At 40.0% G+C, this 24,055-nt stretch overlaps 1 protein-coding gene across 4 annotated transcripts in view; it reads left to right on the top strand.

Annotated features, from left to right (window-relative positions):
• Nucleotides 1–24,055, top strand: part of cnksr1 (connector enhancer of kinase suppressor of Ras 1) — a 128,276-nt gene that overhangs the window by 77,990 nt on the left and 26,231 nt on the right. For 3 of the 4 annotated variants that reach the window (XM_036962458.1, XM_036962456.1, XM_036962459.1), the window contains 6 exons: nucleotides 16,844–16,903; nucleotides 19,540–19,608; nucleotides 19,708–19,836; nucleotides 21,558–21,652; nucleotides 22,961–23,103; nucleotides 23,857–24,008. In XM_036962458.1, coding sequence (XP_036818353.1) covers nucleotides 16,844–16,903; nucleotides 19,540–19,608; nucleotides 19,708–19,836; nucleotides 21,558–21,652; nucleotides 22,961–23,103; nucleotides 23,857–24,008 — 648 coding nt within the window. The remainder of the gene's footprint in view (nucleotides 1–16,843; nucleotides 16,904–19,539; nucleotides 19,609–19,707; nucleotides 19,837–21,557; nucleotides 21,653–22,960; nucleotides 23,104–23,856; nucleotides 24,009–24,055) is intronic. The other variant, XM_036962457.1, reaches the window with a different exon arrangement.

Here is a 24,055-nt window from a genome sequence, read left to right as displayed (position 1 = left end):
GCAATGAGCCAAGTAAAGCCCCACCGTCCAAACCTTCCCCTAACCCAGATGACGCTGCGCCAATTGTGCACCACCCTATGGGACTCGGTCATGGCTGGTTATGACACAGTCTGGCATCAAACCCTAGGCGGTAGTGACGCTGCAACACTGCGATGCGGTGCTTTAGACCACTGCACCACCCGGGAGGCTTTTTGCCTCCATAATTCTTAAATGGATGAAGTTTCAAAGCACCAAGATTCTTCCTAGAGCTGGCTGCCCGGCCAAACTGAACAATTGGGGGAGAAGGGCCTTGGTCAGGGAGGTGACCAAGAACCGGATGGTCACTCTGTCAGAACTCCAGAGTTCCTCTGTGGAGATGGGAGCACTTTCCAGAAGGACAACCATATTTGCAGCATTCCACTAATCAAGCCTTTATGGTAGAGTGGCGAGACTGAAGCCACTCCTCAGTAAAAGGCACATGACAGCCCACTTGGAGTTTGCCAAAATGACACCTGAAGACTCTCAGACCATGAGAAAAAAATGTATCTGGTCTGATGAAGCCAACTCTTTGGCCTTAATGCCAAGTGTCACATCTCGAGGAAACCTGGCATTCATCCCTATGGTGAAGCATGTTGGAGGCAGCATCATGCTGTGGGGATGTTGTTCAGCGGCAGGGACTGGGAGACTAGTCAGGATCGAGGAAAAGATGAACGGAGCAAAGTACATCAATCCTTGATGAAAACCTGCTCAGGACCTCCGACTGGGGCGAAGGTTCACCTTCCAACAGGACAACGACCCTAAGCACACAGCCATGACAACGCAGGAGTGGCTTCGGGACAAGTATCTGAATGTCCTCGAGTGGCCCAGGTATAGCCTGGACTTGAACCCGATCTAACATTTCTGGAGAGACCTGACAATTGCTGTGCAGCACCACTCCCCATCCAACCTGACAGAGCTTCAGAGGATCTGCAGAGACGAATGGTAGATTCTCCCAAAATACAGGTGTCCCAAGCTTGTAGCGTCATACCCAAGAAGACTCAATGCTGTAATCGCTGCCAAAGGTGCTTCAACAAAAAGTACAGAGTATAGGGTCGGAATACTTATGTAAATGTAATATTAAATTTTTTAGGAAAAATGTCTAAAAACCATTTTTTTCTTTATGGGGTATTGTGTGTAGATTGATGCGAGGGGAATTAATTTAATCACTTTTAGAATAAGGCTGTAACTTAACTAAATGTGGAAAAAGTCGAGGGGTCTGAATACTTTCCGAATGCACTGTAGGCGTCCACTTTTCTCTCTTTGCTGTTCCATTTTCTCTCGTTCTGACTCAGTTTTCCGTTTTCACTCCGTCATGTTTCACCAACACCCAACTTTTTTATTTTATGTTCCCTGATTCTCTTTCTGTTCACATTTTCAGTTTCCTTCCTCTGACATTTTCGTTATGCTACAGCATTGTGCAAAGTTATTGCCATGGAGACAGCACAACCCAAGACACATACTGAGTGTGACATATTTCGAGTTACATGAGGGGAAGAAGGCACATTTCTCGCTCTGCAAGAAAAAAAAATAAGCTTAAGTTAGAAATGTATATTCTTATAAATTATACTTACTTAAATGAGGATGAAAGTATTGACCTTTTCATCAAAATGGTGAAAACCAATGGACAAGCACCTAGGAAAACATATTTCAAGTTATGTAAAGAAACAATATCAATATCTTACCGATTTTTGCCCGTTTCGGAAATCGGTTAATTCCCACCTTTTAGTTGACCGTTGGAGGAAGATTATGGACCTATCCTCCCCCAAGTCTAGACAGTTTACCGTTGGTGTGATGTGACCTGTCAAAGAGTGATTGGTTAGAATGGATCATTGGTATTAGAACTTGGCTGGCATAGAGGATTTACTGCAGTCTGGTGCATGTCACATTGCACTGCAGCGATTTAAAAACCCTGTTGCCTTTTAAATCAAGTCAGAAGAATCTCATAGAAAATTAATATAGTATTTCTTTAAAAATCGTAAATGTTGATCATGAGAAACCGTATATAGAAGCTCTATGATTGATCTGCTCTAGCTGCCCCAACAGTCTTTTTCTCACACAGAGATCTGGGTTCAGATAGTATCTGTATTCTTTCCCATCCTTTTCATTTTTGGTTGAGCCTGCCTGGAGTGCCAAATCTGCAGTTTTGCAACTTCCATTGGTTCCTTCACGCCAGGCAAGCTCAATTAAGCGCAGCTAAAGCCCCTGAAAGGAAACAAATATGGGTTGTTCCACCAAATGAGTACCGTTTCACACCAATATAGAATTGTAAATGTCCGTTTTTTTTTTTAAATGAAGTGCCCTTTTAATATAGACCACATGGAAAATTCAATAAATATATATTTTTTTTATATGAAAAAATACTTCCTAAAGTGAAAAATTCTCCATTTTGACATGTCCCTCTGTGCACCTTCTGTGACTTCTAGGAAGATTTTAACCCACTTAACCCCAACATTTTGGCAAGTTTTCACCAACATTGTAAGCCCCTCGTTATTGTTTTGCTTTGACAGTCATTTCTGAAGATGATCATTTATTTCATGTGATTATAATCACATGGAATGCCTGTCCCTAATTTCAAGGTCAACCCTGTTACGTGAATTAAACTTTCAATTTCATGTGGGGAAACTATTCCTTTTTAAATATATTTTTCAAAGGAAACATTTCACTTCTAATAGTCAAATCAAGTGTTAAAGCACGTGAACTCTTTTTGGTCATTTTTTTTCGTGTTTTGTGGCGGAAAACTGAGCGAGTTGAGTTTTAACACGTCAACCCTGTTACCCATAGATAGATAGTAGGCATGTGCGTTGTTGTGGAAATTCTTACACAGGGACACTCAACGTCCATCTTAAATCAATCATTCTGTTTATTGTCAGCGTGCTAGAGAGGTTCCCACCAACTCAATGCACCATAGTGCACATGTCAATCAGGAGCTCTGCCTGGGCAATCCCAGCGGTTGTCTTTTATATATGGCTATACACAGACAAGTTATATTTGCATGATTTAGCATAATTCATGAATCATTACCATTTTGTTTCATTCATGTGACCGACCAATACTGGTTCGTAACATGTGACAAACCAACGCCTCACGAGGCTTCTTCTCTCTAAGCTGAGACCTTCAAACTGAGATATCTTTCGTTCTCAAAACAAGGTCTGGGCGTACTGCCAAATTGCAGGTACTTGTAGTGAGGATTCAGCCACATGCATGAACACAGAAATTGGTTTATTGAACAGCACGTGAATAGAACATAGAAATGAGTTATAAGAAAAGCACCAACATTAAAATTCCCATTTACGTTCCATCCTCTTTTCACTTGTGTGATAATAAGCATTTTATTTTCATGTAAGAGTTTAGATTTTAGCTTCTATATCAAAATATTCTATACTCTTAAGGGAGGGAACTCAACACAGGAAAAAACCCAGACAATTCATAATTTCAAACCCTTCATTCTGGGTTGTACAATCAAATTAGTATGGTAATAATATAATCATAATAAAGGTTATATTTCTATTAATGGGAGTGAGTATCAAAAATACACACACATGCTCAAGGGATCTCGAGATTGTTTCCATATCTCTTACCAGAATCGGGTTGGATTGACATATGTTTTTTCACGAACTGTCCCTGGGGCATCAACTTAGTCAAAATATAAAACCCAGTTGTTTAACAATTCTGCTAAGACCTTCAAAAGGTTGGTGCTTGCTTATCAGCTCAGTGTTCCACATAATGTAAACAGGTTAAGGGTTTAGATGACCTTACCCTCAACTTGTTAAAAAAAAAACAACCTTCAATCATTACCGTCCGTATCTGCAGGGGGAAATAGGAGCTCATCCAGAGTAGGCAGCTCATTAGTTTCATCATCCTCCAGAGGAGGAGCATAAAACATGTTAGCTGCTGAAATCTTATCAGCCAGAGAGGCACAGATCGCCTTACAGCACGTTAATAACATTTCACAGAGAAGAGAGAAAACGCGTTATAAGTTTCACACCAACCTTGATAAGAATGAGGTTGGGGCATGGTTAGTCCAAGCCTCACCTTTCCTAATTATAACTATTAATAAATTATCAAACCCAAATTAAGAATGACAGTCCTTAGTGTTTCACGTTGGTTCTATTACTTTCATTTAAGAACCTCAACTTAGCACACACCAATACTGACAGAATTTACATTTACATTGACATACAGTATATTCATCCTATATTTCTAGCTTCAACTTTTCTCATCACTTGTGGTAATGATAGATTGGTATCTCAATGTGTTCTTAGTCTAAATTACTATACATTTCACAGTGTGCAGACCTCCACAATCAACCTGATACCCCAAATAAACAATTTTGGATAAGCCTAAATCAAATACGGGCACTTTTGACCAAAGGCACTCATCCTTCCTGCCATTTCTTCAAGTTCTTCTTCTGATAGGGTTTCAGTTCGTCCTTTTTAATGGCATATGTTCAAAGTGGATGGCCCTTGACAATGTCTCTCATCTGAGCTGCCACTGTCCTTTACAATCCATTATGTCTTTGTCCATTTTCCAACCAGTACACCAGCAGCATGAGAGAAGTTTGGACTGGATCTCTCTCCAAGGACCCATGTCACACTCCTGAGAGAAAAAGCATGAGAGAAAAGGCAGTTAATCGCTTCGACTGGATGCTGTGTACAGGTTGCTGGCTCGGACTCAGGTCTCACGGTAGACGTGAAGGACCATTTTGAACGCCATTGTCAACCGTTACTTTAGCCGGTTAGAGGGTGTGTTGAGGTTCACACTGTTCTTGGTCAAATTATCTTCCATGCATCTAGATACCATCTATGGTCACCTTCACCATAACCATAGAGAGAGGACAGACCGGAACAACAGTAGTTGAGGGCATTTCTAATTTACTGTATGACAAATTATTATTACTATCTGATTCAGGAAATACAGATTTCCTAAAACAAATGTAAAGGAGAATAACACCACACAGCTGAAACCATCCCAATTGGCTTATACTCCCTGATCATCTTGGCGATCCCACTGCAGAGTTACAGGTCAGGGAGTCAGAGGGCTAATCCTTAGGGAGACATCCAGACACTCCAGCAGACCCAATATGGTGAGATTTGTTACAGAAGCAAGACAAAAACAAAAATGTAAACGACAACCACAATATACATCTTCATATAAAACTAGAGGTGTGGAAAACTTCAATCCATTTGAAGTAACTGTCATCCAATACCAACATCTCTTTTTTTATTTTACAGGCAGGCATGTGAAAAAAATGTTTGATTATTTACTGAAGGGCCCCAGGGGACCGATAATCCCCCTCTTTGGACACATGACTCACATCTTGATTCATCCGTCCCCAAAAAAACAACACTGCCTGTTAAATCAAAAGTAAACAAAATTAGAATAACAAAATAAATAATTGTATCCCTTAAGGTAATGGTAAAACAGACTAAAGACAGGTGTCCCTCATTGAGGTGCAGCGCTCTCTCTGTTCTTCTCGTGGTCCGAATCTCACACAGACTATTGATAAATTATACACTTCTTAATTATTTGTTTTTACGTAGCCCATAAACTATCTCCTGTCTTTCTAGTGAGGGTGATCAGGCCTCACCAGGAAGACCAAACAGAGGTCAGTCAGCCCTATTAAGTGAGTGTTTGTTTTCCTTTACCTCAGACATTTATTTAATTATGCTTCAAACATTTTAAACATTTTTGTTTAACTTCTCTAGGGTAGTGGGCAGCATTTTGAATTTTGGATGAAAAGCATGCCAAAATTAAACTGCCTTCTACTCAGGCCCAGAAGATAGGATATGCATATAATTAGTAGATTTGGATAGAAAACACTCTAAAGTTTCCAAAACTGTTAACTGTTCCAAAACTGTTAAAATAAGGTCTGTGAGTATAACAGAACTGATTTGGCAGGAGAAAACCTATTCTATTCAATGCCATTGCATTATCCATTGAGTTAGGACTCAAATTGCAGATCCTAAGCCCTCCACTAGATGTCAACAGTCTTTAGAAATTGTCTCAGGCTTGTATTCTGAAAAATTAGGGAGTAAGAGCAGCCTGAATGAGTGGACCCTGTCGTGTCACAGAGCTTTTTCATGCACGCGACCGAGAAGAGTGCCTTTCTTGTTTACCTTTTATATTAACGACGTTATTGTCCGGTTGAAATATTATCGATTATTTAGGCTAAAAACCCCTAAAAGATTGAATATAAACATCGTTTGACATGTTTCCATGAACTTTACGGATACAATTTGGATTTTTTTTGTCTGCCTGTTGTGACTGCGTTTTTAATGGCGGTGAGTATCGGATATAAAGAGAGACTTTATCAAACAAAAGGAACATTTATTGAATAAATGAATGTCTTCTGAGTGCAAACATATGAAGATCATCAAAGGTAAGTGATTCATTTTATCTCTATTTCTGACTTAATGATTTGTCTGCTAGGCTATGTTCTCAAATAATTGTAAGGTATGCTTTCGCCGTAAAGCATTTTTGAAATCTGACACAGTGGTTGGGTTCACAAGAAGTTAAACTTTAAACCTATGTAAAATAGTTGTATCTTTTCTGAATTTTTATGAGTATTTCTGTATTTGAATTTGGCGCTATGCAATCTCACTGGATGTTGGCCAGGTGGGATGCCACATTCCCTAGAGAGGTTAAAATGTGTACAGCATCCTTTCTAACCCCTGAAAAACCCACTAAAACCAAATTAAAAGACCCCACACCATAAATCAATATTAACACCACTAACAAATATTAATTAACAGGTGGGTTGTGTGTGGGTTCTGGCGTGTGTGTGTGTGTGGCAGAAATTGTAGGGTAAACACAAACAAATTGGCCAGGCCTTTTGCTTAATTTGGGAGGTCCCTTAACAGCTGGATCTGGGCACTTTTAGCTGCTCTCCCAAGGCACATGCCTCAGGAAGCCTTTCAAAGGAGGAGAGATACAGAATCATTGATACACATGAAAAAAGGGTAATAGCAGACATTCCATCAGTCCCAAGAAAGAAAATTCACCCGTACTTAGTTTTCACTTTGCATTTTAATCAGTCCTAAAAATTCTTAATCATAAATTGAGTTTACTGCATCTTGGGCAGGAAGTCTTAATTACAGAATTAAACTTCATACACATGAGATGATACGGTGTCCTGTAAAGCTGAATAAGGCACATTCTAAAGTAAACCATTCTCTTGTAATCTTAACTTCTTAGGGCTGAAATCCCGTCAACGGGATTAATATGACAACAGCCAGTGAAAGTGCAGAGCGCCAAATTCAAACAGAAATCTCATAATTAAAATTCCTCAAACATACATGTATCTTGTACAATTTAAAGGTAATCTTGTTGTTAATCCCACCACAGTGTCCGATTTCAAATAGGCTTTACAGCGAAAGCACCAAAAACGATTGTTAGGTCACCACCAAGTCACAGAAAAATTCAGCCATTTTTCCAGCCAAAGAGATGAGTCACAAAAAGCACAAATAGAGATCAAATGCATCACTAACCTTTGATGATCTTCGTCAGATGACACTCATAGGACTTCATGTTACACAATACATGTACAGTGGGGCAAAAAAGTATTTAGTCAGCCACCAATTGTGCAAGTTCTCCCACTTAAAAAGACGAGAGGCCTGTCATTTTCATCATAGGTACACTTCAACTATGACAGACAAAATGAGAGAAAAAAATCCAGAAAATCACATTGTAGGATTTTAAATTGATTTATTTGCAAATTATGGTGGAAAATAAGTATTTGGTCACCTACAAACAAGCAAGATTTCTGTCTCTCACAGACCTGTAACTTCTTCTTTAAGAGGCTCCTCTGTCCTCCACTCGTTACCTGTATTAATGGCACCTGTTTGAACTTGTTATCAGTATAAAAAACACCTGTCCACAACCTCAAACAGTCACACTCCAAACTACACTATGGCCAAGACCAAAGAGCTGTCAAAGGACACCAGAAACAAAATTGTAGACCTGCACCAGGCTGGGAAGACTGAATCTGCAATAGGTAAGCAGCTTGGTTTGAAGAAATCAACTGTGGGAGCAATTATTAGGAAACATACAAGACCACTGATAATCTCCCTCGATCTGGGGCTCCACGCAAGATCTCACCCCGTGGGGTCAAAATGATCACAAGAACGGTGAGCAAAAATCCCAGAACTACCCGGGGGGACCTAGTGAATGACCTGCAGAGAGCTTGGACCAAAGTAACAAAGCCTACCATCAGTAACACACTACGCCGCCAGGGACTCAAATCCTGCAGTGCCAGACGTGTCCCCCTGCTTAAGCCAGTACATGTCCAGGCCCGTCTGAAGTTTGCTAGAGAGCATTTGGATGATCCAGAAGAAGATTGGGAGAATGTCATATGGTCAGATGAAACCAAAATATAACTTTTTGGTAAAAACTCAACTCGTCGTGTTTGGAGGACAAAGAATGCTGAGTTGCATCCAAAGAACACCATACCTACTGTGAAGCATGGGGGTGGAAACATCATGCTTTGGGGCTGTTTTTCTGCAAAGGGACCAGGACGACTGATCCGTGTAAAGGAAAGAATGAATGGGGCCATGTATCGTGAGATTTTGAGTGAAAACCTCCTTCCATCAGCAAGGGCATTGAAGCATTGAGTGCATTGAAACGTGGCTGGGTCTTTCAGCATGACAATGATCCCAAACACACCGCCCGGGCAACGAAGGAGTGGCTTCGTAAGAAGCATTTCAAGGTCCTGGAGTGGCCTAGCCAGTCTCCAGATCTCAACCCCATAGAAAATCTTTGGAGGGAGTTGAAAGTCTGTGTTCCCCAGCAACAGCCCCAAAACATCACTGCTCTAGAGGAGATCTGCATGGAGGAATGGGCCAAAATACCAGCAACAGTGTGTGAAAAACTTGTGATGACTTACAGAAAACATTTGATCTCTGTCATTGCCAACAAAGAGTATGTGACAAAACTGTTGAGAAACTTTTGTTATTGACCAAATACTTACTTTCCACCATAATTTGCAAATAAATTCATAAAAAATCCTACAATGTGATTTTCTGGATTTTTTTGTCTGTCATAGTTGAAGTGTACCTATGATGAAAATTACAGGCCTCATCTTTTTAAGTGGGAGAACTTGCACAATTGGTGGCTGACTAAATACTTTTTTGCCCCACTGTATGTTTTGTTCGATAAAGTGCATATTAATATAAAAAAATCTCAGTATACATTGGCGCGTTATGTTCACTAGTTCCAAAAACATCCGGTGATATTGCAGAGAGCCACATCAGTTTACAGAAATAATCATTATAAATGTTGATGAAAATACAAGTGTTAGAAATGGAAATATAGATAAACTTCTCCTTAATGCAACCACTGTCAGATTTCAAAAAAGCTGTACGGAAAAAGCAAACCATGCAATAATCTGAGAACGGCGCTCAGAAACAAATAGATTATATCCGCCATGTTGGAGTCAAAAGAAATCAGAAATAACATTATAAATATTCACTTACCTTTGATGATCTTCATCATTCATCATGCACTCCCAGGAATCCCACTTCCATATTAAATGTTTGATAATGTCCATTTATGTCCAAATTGCTACTTTTGTTAGTGTGTTTGGTATACAAACGCTAAGAGTCCCGCGTTTGGTAAAAGTCCCGAAGCGCGTTCACTAGGAGCCGACGAAATGTCAAAAAGTTCCCTTACAAATCAAATCAAATCAAATGTATTTATATAGCCCTTCGTACATCAGCTGATATCTCAAAGTGCTGTACAGAAACCCAGCCTAAAACCCCAAACAGCAAGCAATGCAGGTGTAGAAGCACGGTGGCTAGGAAAAACTCCCTAGAAAGGCCAAAACCTAGAGGGGAACCAGGCTATGTGGGGTGGCCAGTCCTCTTCTGGCTGTGCTGGGTGGAGATTGAACATCTTGGCCATGGTGGAGATGTTATAAATGTTCATAAATGACCAGCATGGTCCAATAATAATAAGGCAGAACAGTTGAAACTGGAGCAGCAGCACGGCCAGGTGGACTGGGGACAGCAAGGAGTCATCATGTCAGGTAGTCCTGAGGCATGGTCCTAGGGCTCAGGTCCTCCAAGAGAGAGAAAGAGAGAATTAGAGAGAGCACACTTAAATTCACACAGGACACCGAATAGGACAGGAGAAGTACTCCAGATATAACAAACTGACCCTAGCCCCCAGATACACAAACTACTGCAGCATAAATACTGGAGGCTGAGACAGGAGGGGTCAGGAGACACTGAAGTCCGTAGAAACATGTCAAACGATGTATGGAATCAATCTTTAGGATGTTTTTAACATAAAACTTTGATAATATTCCAACCGGAGAATTCCTTTGTCTACAGAAAAGCAAAAGAGTGAAATGTGCGTGACCAGCGTGTGACTGCTGGCAGACCTCTGACTCATTCCTCTCTCATTCGGTCCCACTTCACAGTAGAATCCTTAAACAAGTTTCTAAAGACGGTTGACATCTAGTGGAAGTCGTAGGAAGTGCAACATAACCAATATCCCACTGTATATTCAATAGGGGCTGAGTTGAACATCGACCAACCTCAGATTTCCCACTTCCTTTTTGGATTTCTTCTCAGGTTTTTGCCTGCCATATGAGTTCTGTTATACTCACAGACATCATTCAAACAGTTTTAGGAACTTCAGAGTGTTTTCTATCCAATACTTCTAATAAATGCATATATTAGCAACTGGGACTGAGGAGCAGGCCGTTTTCTCTGGCCACCTTTTCATCCAAGCTACTCAATACTGCCCCTGCAGCCATAAGTTAATATTTTTGACCTGTTGCATTGACATACAATTATGTACAAACTGTTCCAAATTTCCCCACTGTGTCTCACAGCTTATTTGAGTTCAGTGTGTACTGGCGGCTAACTACTGTTCCACAAAAAGCTTATCTTAAATCACAAACAACAGATGACTTAAACAGTGGACCAAGCCAAGAAGAGTGAGTGGCCTCTAATTTAAGTCGCAATGCTCAATCCCTCTGTCTTATTACTTCAAATGACTAAAATATTGTATTATTGGATTGCTATCTGAAAGCCAATTACCATTCACGTTGGTACTTTCATTAGTCTCCATAATCTGTTTACTTCAACCTTGACTCCCTTCTTCCCAATAGGAAGACCTTCTCAATCTACTACTTATACACATGGATCACTCTCAAACAACATTCTGCTTTTCCCACTATTGCAAGGTTTTAAAACAAAACAGAACAAAACAAACATGATACTTTCCTTCATATTGGAAGGCATTGTTTCATTTTTACTATACCTTCAAAAAGCTAAGTATTTTATTACCAATATCTGTTGGATATTCACTTTCTGCTTCAATATATATTACATGTCTATTATTTTAACCTTTCTGATCTCCCCATCCCGGATCCGGGTTCGTGAATACAGACTCAAGCTCATTACCATAACGCAACGTTAACTATTCATGAAAATCGCAAATGAAATGAAATAAATATGCTAGCTCTCAAGCTTAGCCTTTTGTTAACAACACTGTCATCTCAGATTTTCAAAATATGCTTCTCAACCATTGCAAAACAAGCATTTGTGTAACAGTATTGATGGCTAACGTAGCATTTAGCATTAGCATTCAGCTGGCAACATTTACACAAAAAAACAGAAAAGCATTCAAATAAAATCATTTACCTTTGAAGAACTTCAGATGTTTTCAATGAGGAGACTCTCAGATAGCAAATGTTCAGTTTTTCCTGAAAGATTATTTGTTTAGGACAAATCGCTCCGTTTTCTGCGTCACGTTTAGCTATGAAAAAACCCCTGTATCCAGGATTGTGTAAATCTATCAGCAAGCTCATTAGCATAACACAACGTTAACTATTTATGAAAATCGCAAATGAAATGAAATAAATATGCCATCTCTCAAGCTTAGCCTTTTGTAAACAACACTGTCATCTCAGATTTTCAAAATATGCTTCTCAACCATAGGAAAACAATCATTTGTGTAAAAGTAGCTAGCTAGAGTTAGCATTTCGCGTTAGCATTTAGCGTTAGCATTAGCGTTAGCATCCAGCACGCAACATTAACAAAAACATAAAAGCCTTCAAATAAAATCATTTACCTTTGAAGAACTTCTGATGTTTTCAATGAGGATACTCTCAGTTAGATAGCAGATGCTCAGTTTTTCCAAAAAGATTCCTTGTGTATTAGAAATAGCTCCGTTTTATACATCACATTTGGCTACCAAAAAAAATCCATAAATTCAGTCCTCAAAACGCAAACTTTTTTCCAAATTAACTCCATAATATCGACTGAAAACATGGCAAACGTTGTTTAGAATCAATCCTCAAGGTGTTTTTCACATATCTCTTCATTGATACATCGTTCTTGGAAAAATGCTTTCTCTCCTGAATCCCAGGAGAAAATGCCCGCACCTGAAGATTACGCACAAATTTAGACAAAGGACACCGGGCGGACCTCTGGAAAATGTAGTCTCTTATGGCCAATCTTCCAATGATATGCCTACAAATACGTCACAATGCTGCTAAGACCTTGGGCGAACGACAGAAAGTGTAGGCTCATTCCTTGCGCAATCACAGCCATATAAGGAGAGAATGGAAAACAGAGCTTCAGAAATTCTGCTAATTCCTGGGTGATGCATCATCTTGGTTTCGCCTGTAGAATGAGTTCTGGGGCACTTACAGACAAAATCTTTGCAGATTCTGAAACTTCAGAGTGTTTTCTTTCCAAAACTGTCAAGAATATGCATAGTCGAGCATCTTTTCGTGACAAAATATCACGCTTAAAACGGGAACGTTTTTTATCCAAAAATGAAATAGCGCCCCTAGAGCTCTAAGAGGTTAAGATTCATATGTAATGCTTTGGAGGGATCAATATGTATTATCTTGGTTAGCACTGTCTCAGTCCCCAGTAGATGGCATGCTGTCCATACGAAGTCTCTACCTAGCACCTTAAACAGTTGAATAGGTGAATACAGAAAATCATTGGTTCTATTTAACAGGATATGGGCTTATTTCAAAATACATTACCAGGGTGGAGGAAATCTTCTAAGCGTTTATAGTTGATCAGGAGTAAATCAAGTCCCGTACAATGCTTTAATCTTGTCATACCTCAAATGATCCATAAAGGAACCACTCTGAACATTTCTCAGAATACTTTTTTACACCACTTTACGTATGTCTACGTGTGGATGTGGAGGTTGTAAGATATTATTTTTCTATTCTTACTTCTTCAGTTCATCATAATAACCTATTATAGTCAATATTATGTTACTTTAACTCTAACCTTTTGTTACATCACAAATTCCTCCTTTAGGCTAGTGTTCTATTCATACAGGGGTTTAGAAATTTGCACTAGTTCTATTTAACAGCATATTTTGAAATAGTTATCTTCTTTCATATCTCCATACATGACTCCACTGATGAGTAATGTTATCCTCATGTAATCTAAAGTCATGTTAACCTCAGAGACATGTTATCCTCGTTACGAACGAGACCCGTTATCCTCTGAGACATTTTACGTATGACATTTCTGAGACATGTTATCTCTACCTTTAGATCCTACAGCTGTGTTGGACAGGCCCCTAGATAACGTTATGATCAACTCACACACAACTGGAAAACACAGCTCACATTCACTCCATATTCACACTGGAGCTAGTCCCCTGACAGCTCTCAATCACTCAATTCTTAATAGCTAAATTTCAAACCATGTATTATGCAAATTTCAATCACCTCTTGTTATCCAAATATCAATATTTCAGCTTATTCCATATCTCACAATCACACAACTTTCACTTAGTACTATTCCCAAACACACTCGGTAATCTCCTTATTACCCCATGTGCATCGTCAATGATTCTCTCTTGTCGTTACTTGCTATGAACCATATGGATCATCATCAACGGTTCTCTGCTATACATATAAATAACACCCCTAATTCAAAAATACCTTGTTATTTTGTAGTGGCTGCAGACAACAAAGACATGTCTTCTAAATGCCTACAGCTGTCAGTGGGGCTTTCCATGGTACTGTTACGCCCTCGCTCTAGTCTTCTCATACAACTAGTGAATAGTCTTCTCTCTATAAGACTATGGGTACCTTTAATGCGGCCTTGATTTAAAAAAAAAAAAATATATATATATATAATTGACTGACTGAAATCAATTGCCGTCGCTCAATTGTTCGTGGATGATGTGTCTCCTCCTGGACAGCTCACAGTAAGGGTCTGTTCTGGGCGGGTCTCGTCGTCTTTTGGTCAGGTGGGAATTTCCCTCACACTTCATAAAATGCGCCACCGGTTTTCCTCGTAGACCCCCACTGGAAAGCAGAATCAATCATCCTGTTTGACGCCAAATTGTTGTGGAAATTCTTACACAGGGACACTCAGTCAATCATCCTGTTTATTGTCAGCGTGCTGGAGAGGTTCCAATCAACTCAATGTACATGTCTATCAGGAGCTCTGCCTAGGCAGTCCCCAGCAGTTGTCTTATCATATTCAGCTATGCACAGACAAGTTATATTTGCATGATTTAGCATAATTAATTAATCATTACCGTTTTGTTTCATTCATGTGACTGACCAATACTGGTTCATAACATGTGACAGACCAATACCTCACGAGTCTTCTCTCTAAGCTGAGACCTTGAAACAGATATTTCGCTCTCAAAACAAGGTCTGGGCATACTACCAAATTGCAGCTACTGATAGTGAGGATTCGTTCATTCAGCCACTTGCATGAACACAAAAATGTGTTTTAAAATTCCCAATGCAGCATCTTTCCCTTTTAAGACGATTTGATACGTATCTGAAATGATACAGGAACGATCCGTTTTAGCTTTAACCTCTAGCGTCGAGCAAACCCGTATCCGGGAGCGTAATCATATCCTCAAGCTCATTACCATAACGCACCGTTAACTATTCATGAAAATCGCAAATGAAATGAAAGAAATATATTCACTCACAAGCTTAGCCTTTTGTTAACAACACTGTCATCTCAGATTTTCAAAATATGCTTTTCAACCATAGCTACACAAGCATTTGTGTAAGAGTATTGATAGCCTAGCATAGCATTAAGCCTAGCATTCAGCAGGCAACATTTTCACAAAAACAAGAAAAGCATTCAAATAAAATAATTTACCTTTGAAGAACTTCGGATGTTTTCAATGACGACGAGACTCTCAGTTAGATAGCAAATGTTCATTTTTTTCCAAAAAGATTATTTGTGTAGGAGAAATCGCTCCGTTTTGTTCATCACGTTTGGCTAAGAAAAAAATCTGAAAATGCAGTCTCTACAACGCCAAACTTTTTACCAAATTAACTCCATAATATCGACAGAAACATGGCAAACGTTGTTTAGAATCAATCCTCAAGGTGTTTTTCACATATCTATTCGATGATAAATCATTCGTGGCAGTTGGGTTTCTCCTCGGAAGCAAACGGAAAAATACTGCAGCTGGACATCAAGCGACCACCTGGTAGATGTAGTGTAAAATGGTCAATCTTCCAATGATATGCCTACAAATACGTCACAATGCTGTCGACGCTATGGGGAAACGACAGAAAGTCTAAGCTCATTCGTGGCCCGTTCACAACCATATAAGGAGTCATTGGAACACAGCGCCTTCAAAATCTGGGGCACTTCCTGTTTGAAATTTCATCTTGGTTTCGCCTGTAGCATCAGTTCTGTGGCACTCACAGACAATATCTTTGCAGTTTTGGAAACGTCAGTGTTTTCTTTCCAAATCTGTCAATTATATGCATAGTTGAGCATCTTTTCGTGACAAAATATCGCGCTTAAAACGGGAACGTTTTTTTATCCAACAATGAAATACCGCCCCCAGAGTTCCAAGAAGTTAAACAATTTGGTGCGTTTCGGTTTGATTAGAGGAACAAATTGATGCAATTCGATGTGATATGATTCGATGCACTAACATTTGTTGCACAAACGCATACACATCTCAAGAGGGTAAATAAAATAATCCTATAGTAAGTGCCAAATAAAGTAACAGGGTTGATCGTAACAGGGCAACGCACTCGCATCTTAAACACTACGCAAAAGGTACTAAGTTGGTGGAACGACCCAAATAATACCCAGGTCTGTTCAAGTCTTATCTGGCCATCATTATCATCTCTCCCTTCCTTCATTTTCAGTAAACAAGAGCTGGGCCATGTTCATTAGGCACTAAACGCATGAAAACATACTGAAAGAGGGAAGGACTACCGGAACATGTCCAAGAAGAACCGCTTGTCTTCGTTTCTATTGCAAAACGTTTTGCTACGTTGTACGCGCTAATGAATACAACCCTGGAGTCTGAGGGACGTGGCGATGGCCTTTCAGATTCAGATCTATTTTCAAATCTGCTCCAGTCAATAAGTCATTATTAGAGGCATGTCTACAAGCCCCAGGAATCATGTGATGTGTATTGATCGTGGCTGGGCCGTGCATGATCATGATCCCCACGGCTCCCCTTAGCTTACCTGCGCAAATATCAAACAGGACCCCAAGGGAGAAATGACATGACATACAGGCAGATCACTATGAATCAGTATGCACCTGTACATACATTAGTGCTAGAGTAGAATGACATAGGAGAGAAGGATTGGAGGTTTGATTGCTGTGTGGGACGTTGAATGACATCAGCACTGCAGGACTAGAAGGTATTGTGTTGTTGTGGCAGGTTGATGGATGATGGGTGATTTTTAACTGTAGTACTGACATCAGATTAGCTGGGCACAGAACGCAGGGAATTTCTCCTTATCTAGCGATCTTGTTTTTTTTGTTCTTTTTTTTCCCCATTCTGTCTGTCTTTTATTGTATTTTACATTACCGTGTTGTCTCCCTTCCAGGGCATTGAGATCACGTCCACTGGCTCCAGTAATCACTACATCACAGGCACCACCGCAGAGGTCAGACTCTTTATTCTCCTCTTCCCCCTCTCAACCCTGTCCTTCAGAGCCCAATGCCATGGGCTCTTACCGAACATTATCATATAAATGCACTTTACTTTAAACAAACCCCATGGGACTAATGGTTTGCATTACCTTGACATTTAGAAGGTCTGCTGTACTGTCTGGGTGGGTGGGTGTACAATCGGGTCTGAAATTACTGATACCCTTGAAAAAGATGAGTGATAATGACTGTGTTAATATAAATGATTCAAATACTAAGCTATATTGTATGCTAAACAAAATTGGGAAATTATATATTTTTATGCTAATACAATTGCTAAGAGAACGAGATTTTGTTAAGCAAAATTGTTGACCACCCAAAGATTCCTACAAATCAAGTAGTCATAAGTTTAGTATTTGGTTTTGTGACTACAAACTTGTTGCATGCATTTGCAGTTAATTTTGATTGTGTTTCAGAATATTTCAGCCCAATATAAATGCATGGTAGATAATGTATTGTCATTTTGGAGTCAATTTAATTTTAAATAAGAATGTGTTTCTAAACACTTCTACATTTTAATGTGGATGCTACCATGATTACAGATACCCCCAAGACATGCTAACCTCATACTATTACCAATAACAGGAGAGGTTAGAATGTCTGCTATTATCTTGGGGGTATCTGTAATCATGGTAGCATCCACATTAATGTAGAAGTTTATTTACAATAAATTGCGCTCTAAAAACCATTATTTTTATTGGGGACAAAATAATCTGAAACATAACCAAAACAAACTTCAAATGCATCCAACAAGCTTGATTTAGTCATTGTGTGCTAGGAATATGGGACCAAATGCTGAACTTTTGACAACATTATTTATGAGAATCTTTAGGGGTGTTTAGTTTTAGTTTAGTTTTGACCCCTACCTTTTTGATTAAAAAAAGTATTAATTGTTAAACAAAATCGCTTTCTCTGAGCAATTGTATTATTATAATATAATTTCCTGCATTTTCTTGGTGCATACAATATAGCTCAGTATTTCAATTATTTATTTTTGCACATCTTTATCAAGGGAGTCAGTAATTTAGTAGCCACTGTACACACTGTGTGTGTGAGTGTGTGTGTGTGTGTGTGTGTGTGTGTTTTTCTTTGTGTGCACTGTAGATCTCTAAATAACCATTAGTTAATCGAGCTAACATTAGTCTGCCATTCTGTAGAGGGACAGTTGCCAAGTGCAAGTACTCTGTTAAAGCCACAAATATCAGGGGATTACCATGGTAGATATAATCATCAGAAAACATGGACCTCATGGCATCGGCTGTAAGCCAGTATAATGATACCACTATTTACTATAAAGGCATAATGTTTATCACAAGCTGCTACTGTGGGAGGATTGTTCACACCACTCTCGTCAAAAATAGTCCACTATAGGGAATCTGGTGCCATTTGGGATGTAACCACTGACCTACAGTATCTAAGACTGGTAAATCCAATGTGGTTGTAACTAATCATACTGTGTTCGAAACGTTATCTAGGTTGATTATTGAGGTTTTAGTGTTGTGAAAGAGAATGCCACTTTTTAATGGTCATTAGTGGTACGGCTATTTCACCGTACTTGTGCATGACGAAACTTGAACGGTCGTTTGTGAAATATCTCAGTGAAATGTCTTGCTTAGTTGATGATATTGACTGGTTGAAGCAGGTCACTTTTTATGGCCAGGAGTTTTTCCCTGTCAGTTTAGGTGGTTCACATATGTACTCCGCCCTGACTTGGCTGTGTCTCTCTGCTATTACAGTACATGTACAGAGACCTGAATGGAATGGCTGCAATGATTGTGATAGGCGGTTGTTTTTCCCGAACTTACTTGAATGCGCTAATTGTACGTTTCTCTGGATAAGAGCATCTACTGAATGATACAAATGCACATATAAAATAGAATTCTGATCATTCCTAGGTGATAGGTGGAGCGGCAGGTAGCCTAGTTGGACTAGTAACGGAAAGGTTGCAAGATCGAATCCCCGAGCTGACAATGTAAAAAAATAAAAAAGAAAAATCTGTCGTTCTGCCCCTGAATAAGGCAGTTAACCCACTGTTCCTAGGCTGTCATTGAAAATAAGATTTTTTTTTCTTAACTGACTTGCCTAGTTAAATCAAATGAATAAATAGGTTGGGGGCTTGGCTATTTTATTACTCTCCCAGTTAGATGAAGGCTTGCCAGGGAAAGGATCGAGGGAACCAAGCTTTAGTACAGGATGGTCTCTTCTCTGGGACAGCCTGGGAGAGACATGTGTTTTTCCATGATGTCATGATCAGAATATAGACCGACTCCCCTGGCTACTGCTACTGGAGTCGATCTGAAGCACTCTGTGTATGCATTCTAGAGAGAACAGCACATGCACACTCAGTGCATGCACATGTGCACGTACAGTATGCATGATTTAGTACACAAGCCCACTCAGACTTTTAAACTCTGACCCTAAGTAAGCATTTCGCTGCTGTTTACGAAGCATGTGACAAATAAGATTTGATTTGATTTCTCTTTTAAACCAATTAAGGTCAGACGTCAAGTCCCCGCCACAATGTTACATCTGTCATACATAGTCTATAGTGGTGTGCGTTTGTGTGTTTTAATTATTGGCTTGTGCATTGCAGTCACCCGCTGAGTTCTGTGAGAAGATACTGGCTGGAGACGAAGTGATCCAAGTCAATGACCAGATTGTGGTGAGTATTTTGTGTGCTTGTGTGTTACTTAGTGCCAAGTCTGGCCTAGCCAAGCATAACTTTATATGAACTCCAACTCCCAATGCTCTGCATTGTCAGGTTGGCTGGAGCAGGAAGAACCTCGTGAAGAAACTGAAGGAGAACCCCAGTGGGGTGACGCTGGTCCTCAAGAAGGTCCCCGTGTCACTGAGAAGCAAAGAGACAGCCCAACAGCCCCCCTCGCCACAGGTAGGCTGCTAGAGTACAGTGGGAAGCATACATTGCATGTGTACATACATACACGCATTCACGAGGATGCACACACACACACACACACACACGTTTACACTCAGGCATGTACACACACCCACCCGCCCACCAGCACATACTGAACCAAGGAAACACATCCATTTAGACCTGTAGGCTTTCATAGAGCGGATTCTCTCTGGATAACCTCCGGTCACTTGGGTTTAACTGTTTGTTATCCCCACCTTCAAGCCTTCATGCTCTCACCCTGCCCAAGGTCTTGTCTCTGTCTATATAGAAAAACAAATCACGGACATGCACACACACATTTTTTTCCCTCTCATACACACACTCTTCTGTCATGCACACACAGCTAACTACTCCGCCACCCCTCGTTACATGACTCACCGTGTTAAAGCCAGCCTGTGCTGTAGTCTGAACACTGAGACAGCGAGCCATGTCAGTCAGTCGTGTGTATTGACGCTTGCTCAGGACCTGTGTGTGCGTGCGGTACTCCAAACGTGAAATTTTTTAATAATCCAATAATTATTATAAGCACATAACATTTTACTGGCATGGACAAATAATGTAATTCAGGTATTCAATTTGTCAAATGTAAAAAAAAAAAGATATATAAAAATCTTAGAATGCACTCCTAAATAGATTTTCTTACTATATCAGGTATTTAAAATAAAATAAAAAAATAAATATATATATATATATATATATATATATATGTGTTAAAATAAAGTTATATGTACCCAATTTGCATAAACACACCTGTTGTATTTACATATATGAATATTAACATAAAGGGGTGGAACAGGGCTGTAACCACCAACAACTTGTTCCGTCTACCCGACCTGCACTCAGCTGTGCTGTCCAGACTGCCTCATTAATTGGTGTTGTCACATTCTCTTGCATAATTTAACAAACGTGTCAATAGCAGAATACCATTGGATTAAAAATCAACACGCTTGGCTCTAGATTATACCTATCGGAACATACATTGTTTGCGACATCAGACATAATATCACTATAATCCGAGTGTTCATTTTCAGATGTTGCTTTCATTTCAGTGCATCTAATTTTATGAACGTTTCAACTAATATTAAATTATTTAAAAAAATTTGAATCCACAAAAACTGTACACCCTTCAAAATAGTTGTCTTTCTTGTGATGTCTCGAAACAGTGCACGAAGTCCCCGATGAAGCTTTACCATTCTTATAGATGCAACGGAAAGACGGTGTTTTTCCATTGAGCCCATTTCAGCCATTACCGGGGTGTGTTTGACAGGTCATTACAAACATTTCCATGGTCGTAAAGTGTGGGAAAAGACGCAGGAGTAAAATAAAAGCAATTAATCCAGCGAGATGCAAATGAGAAGTGGATTTTGCACCCCTCAAACACAGGAAGTATACGGCTGAAAAAGAGGGGCAGGCGCGTTGCTAGTGTGTGTGCACGCCACAGGAGGCTGAAGACTAGGATTTTATGTGGATGATAAAAGCTGCCTTTTGTCCTGAGGGCTCGGTCCACATGGTGCGTTGTGGCTCAGCTCTCTCACACACACACACACACACACACACACACACACACACACACACACACACACACACACACACACTGTATTAAAAGGAACTGAGCAGAGTTCACAACTTCACACCCTATCTCTTAATCTGAAGTGGGTGGGGAGGGTTCACATTTTCTGCTGGCTGGTTTTCAGAAAGAGGAAGAGGAGGAGGAGGAAGAAGAAGAGGGAAACCAGAAACACTCCATATTTGAGAGAGTAGCAGCCTCAGTCAGGTCTCTGTCATTCAGGTGAGAACACACACACCAGACATGAATGCTACTACTTCAGTACTTCCTCTCTGTGTGTGTGTGTGTGTGTGTGTGTGTGTGTGTGTGTGTGTGTGTGTGTGTGTGTGTGTGTGTGTGTGTGTGTGTGTGTGTGTTTTACACAACCATTTGAACATATTTTTTCTCTTTATCAAATGACGTCCAGTATTTTTCAATTAAGAGTTTTTTTTTTCCTCCCTCCACCTACTTTGCATGTTTTAGGCAGAAGCTCTTCAGTTGTTTTGAGCCTAAAACCTATTTTCTGTCTGTACTGGTTGATTTTAAAAAGAAATGTCAGAAGTGTGTCCTCTCGCACAACTTGTCTGACCTGTCGGCAACAGGCAGCATGATTCTGTAATAGACCAATGGCTGAGGTCATGTTGCAAATGCAATTAAGGCTGTCATAGACGGTCATTGGCGATTTAATATTTTCCCTCCCACAGAATACTGGAAACCAACAAAGGCCTGGTGCGTTAGATCAATACATTTATATTGTGTACTGTGCTACTGTCTGAAAAACATTTGACTCGGTCTCATACTGATCTCCTATGGGAGTGTAGATGAATTCTGACTTCTGAAGAGTTTTTGTTGAAATGATATATCCAACTTGAATTGAACTTTAAAGGGGAAGTTTACCTTAAAATGAAAGTTTGTCAGTTGCTTTCATAATCTCCACAATGGTCTTACATTAATATTAGTTCATATTCACCACCTCGAAAAATATCCTAACTTCATGTGTTGCATTTGTATTTCCTGCTTCAGGGTTCTATATCAATGCTATAGTTTTTTGGCCCCTCCCACTCTTTTGCGTGTTGCGTGTGTAAGTTTCTAAACCCAGAGGCCCAACATCGCAAGACTTCCGGGAAAGCTGGCGAAGCAGACTCTGCAGACCAGATTGGGGATTTTTCTTAGTTGTTAATTTTTTCAAAATCTAAAGGCACAACCTAGATTCGAGCCAAGTAGCTGAACATCTTTTTTCTCCAACCTCATGAAAGTGACAAACTGACACGTTTTCTTTTTTCGTCAAGAAACAATTTTATATCGAAGGAGTGCCTTTTGATTTGATGGTCTGCACATGCGCAGTACGACCATTACACCTACATGCGCAATGTTGAATTTCTATTAGAAGCAGTTTCTACATATCTTCATTCTAAACCATCTTTGGTGTTAGTGTAACTAAGTGTGCTCCCTCTTCCCCTCCATCCCATGTGTGGTGTGCAGGGCTGACATATAGTGTTGTGGATGGATCGTGTGAGTGTGGTAAAGTGTGCCCCCTCTACCTGTATGTAGGGCTGCAGTTCAAGGGCCAGTGGATATCCAGCCTATGGGCCAGGAGAAGTCGGATCTGTCCAGCGACAGGGGATTGGACGGCAGCCTGACATACACCTTATGTCCCAGGGGGTCCCAGGGGGACCTCTCATACCTGTCATCAGGTCGGAACCATAGACATGACCATAAATGGTAGAAGGGTTCCCACTCGATGCTGAAAGGTCAAAATTGGCTAAATTGTAAACATTTATGAAAACAAAATGTAGCTTTTTGGTCTATATTTAAGGTTAGGCATAAGATTAGCAGTGTAGTTAAGTTTAGGGTTAGGTTTAATATCAAATTTAAAGAAGATAAATTGTAGAACAACTAGCCTGGGCATCCGTCTTTGGAACTTGGCCAGATAGTGACCATCTGGTAGAACTAGTGCCGGGGCACATAGGCCAATATGATAAGCTTTAGAAGGAATAGCCGAACTGGCATTACGGTAAATGGTAATAATAGTTACCTTTTTTATTGATTCCTTTTTGTCATTTGAACAAGTGTCACTATTTATCGTTCAAGACAGTTTGAAGTTGTTATCAGACGACACCGCTTATCGCCATAACATGTTTCAGTAGATGGCCTACCAGGGCCCTGTTCAGTTACTCTCGGCATCCAAAACCAGTTGGTAAAATAACGAGAGAAAAACAGAGAAGAACATTGCAGAATTAAGCCAATAAAGGGATGAATTTGTCCTTTTTTGAAAACTTTTCAAAATATTTTTGCTACTGAACATGACACTAAATTCCAGCTAAAGTAAGACTGTTGGAGACAGAATGTTAGTTGTTGGCTGTTAGTAGTGATTGTAATTGTGCTGTGTTGTTGTATAAAAAGTGTTCTCACCTGTGTGTGTGTGTGTGTGCATGTGTGTGTCCTAGGAGAAGCCGAGGGTTTGGAGGGGTCCAGGCTCAGCCCCGGGCCGAACGGAAAGGGCTCTGCACCCTCCAGAAGTCCGTCCCCCCGGGTAATAGAACTAGGCAGAGAGAGTATCAGTTCCATCAGTTCCTGTCCTGAGATGGGCGGACACACGGTGAGAGAGACACACACACTGTTTTTTTTTGGTGGTGGTGGTTATGA

Source organism: Oncorhynchus mykiss, chromosome 25 (assembly GCF_013265735.2).
Source record: "Oncorhynchus mykiss isolate Arlee chromosome 25, USDA_OmykA_1.1, whole genome shotgun sequence".
Lineage (NCBI taxonomy): Eukaryota > Metazoa > Chordata > Actinopteri > Salmoniformes > Salmonidae > Oncorhynchus > Oncorhynchus mykiss.
Note: the sequence above shows the minus strand (reverse complement) of the source record. Positions and strands in the feature narration are given on the sequence as shown.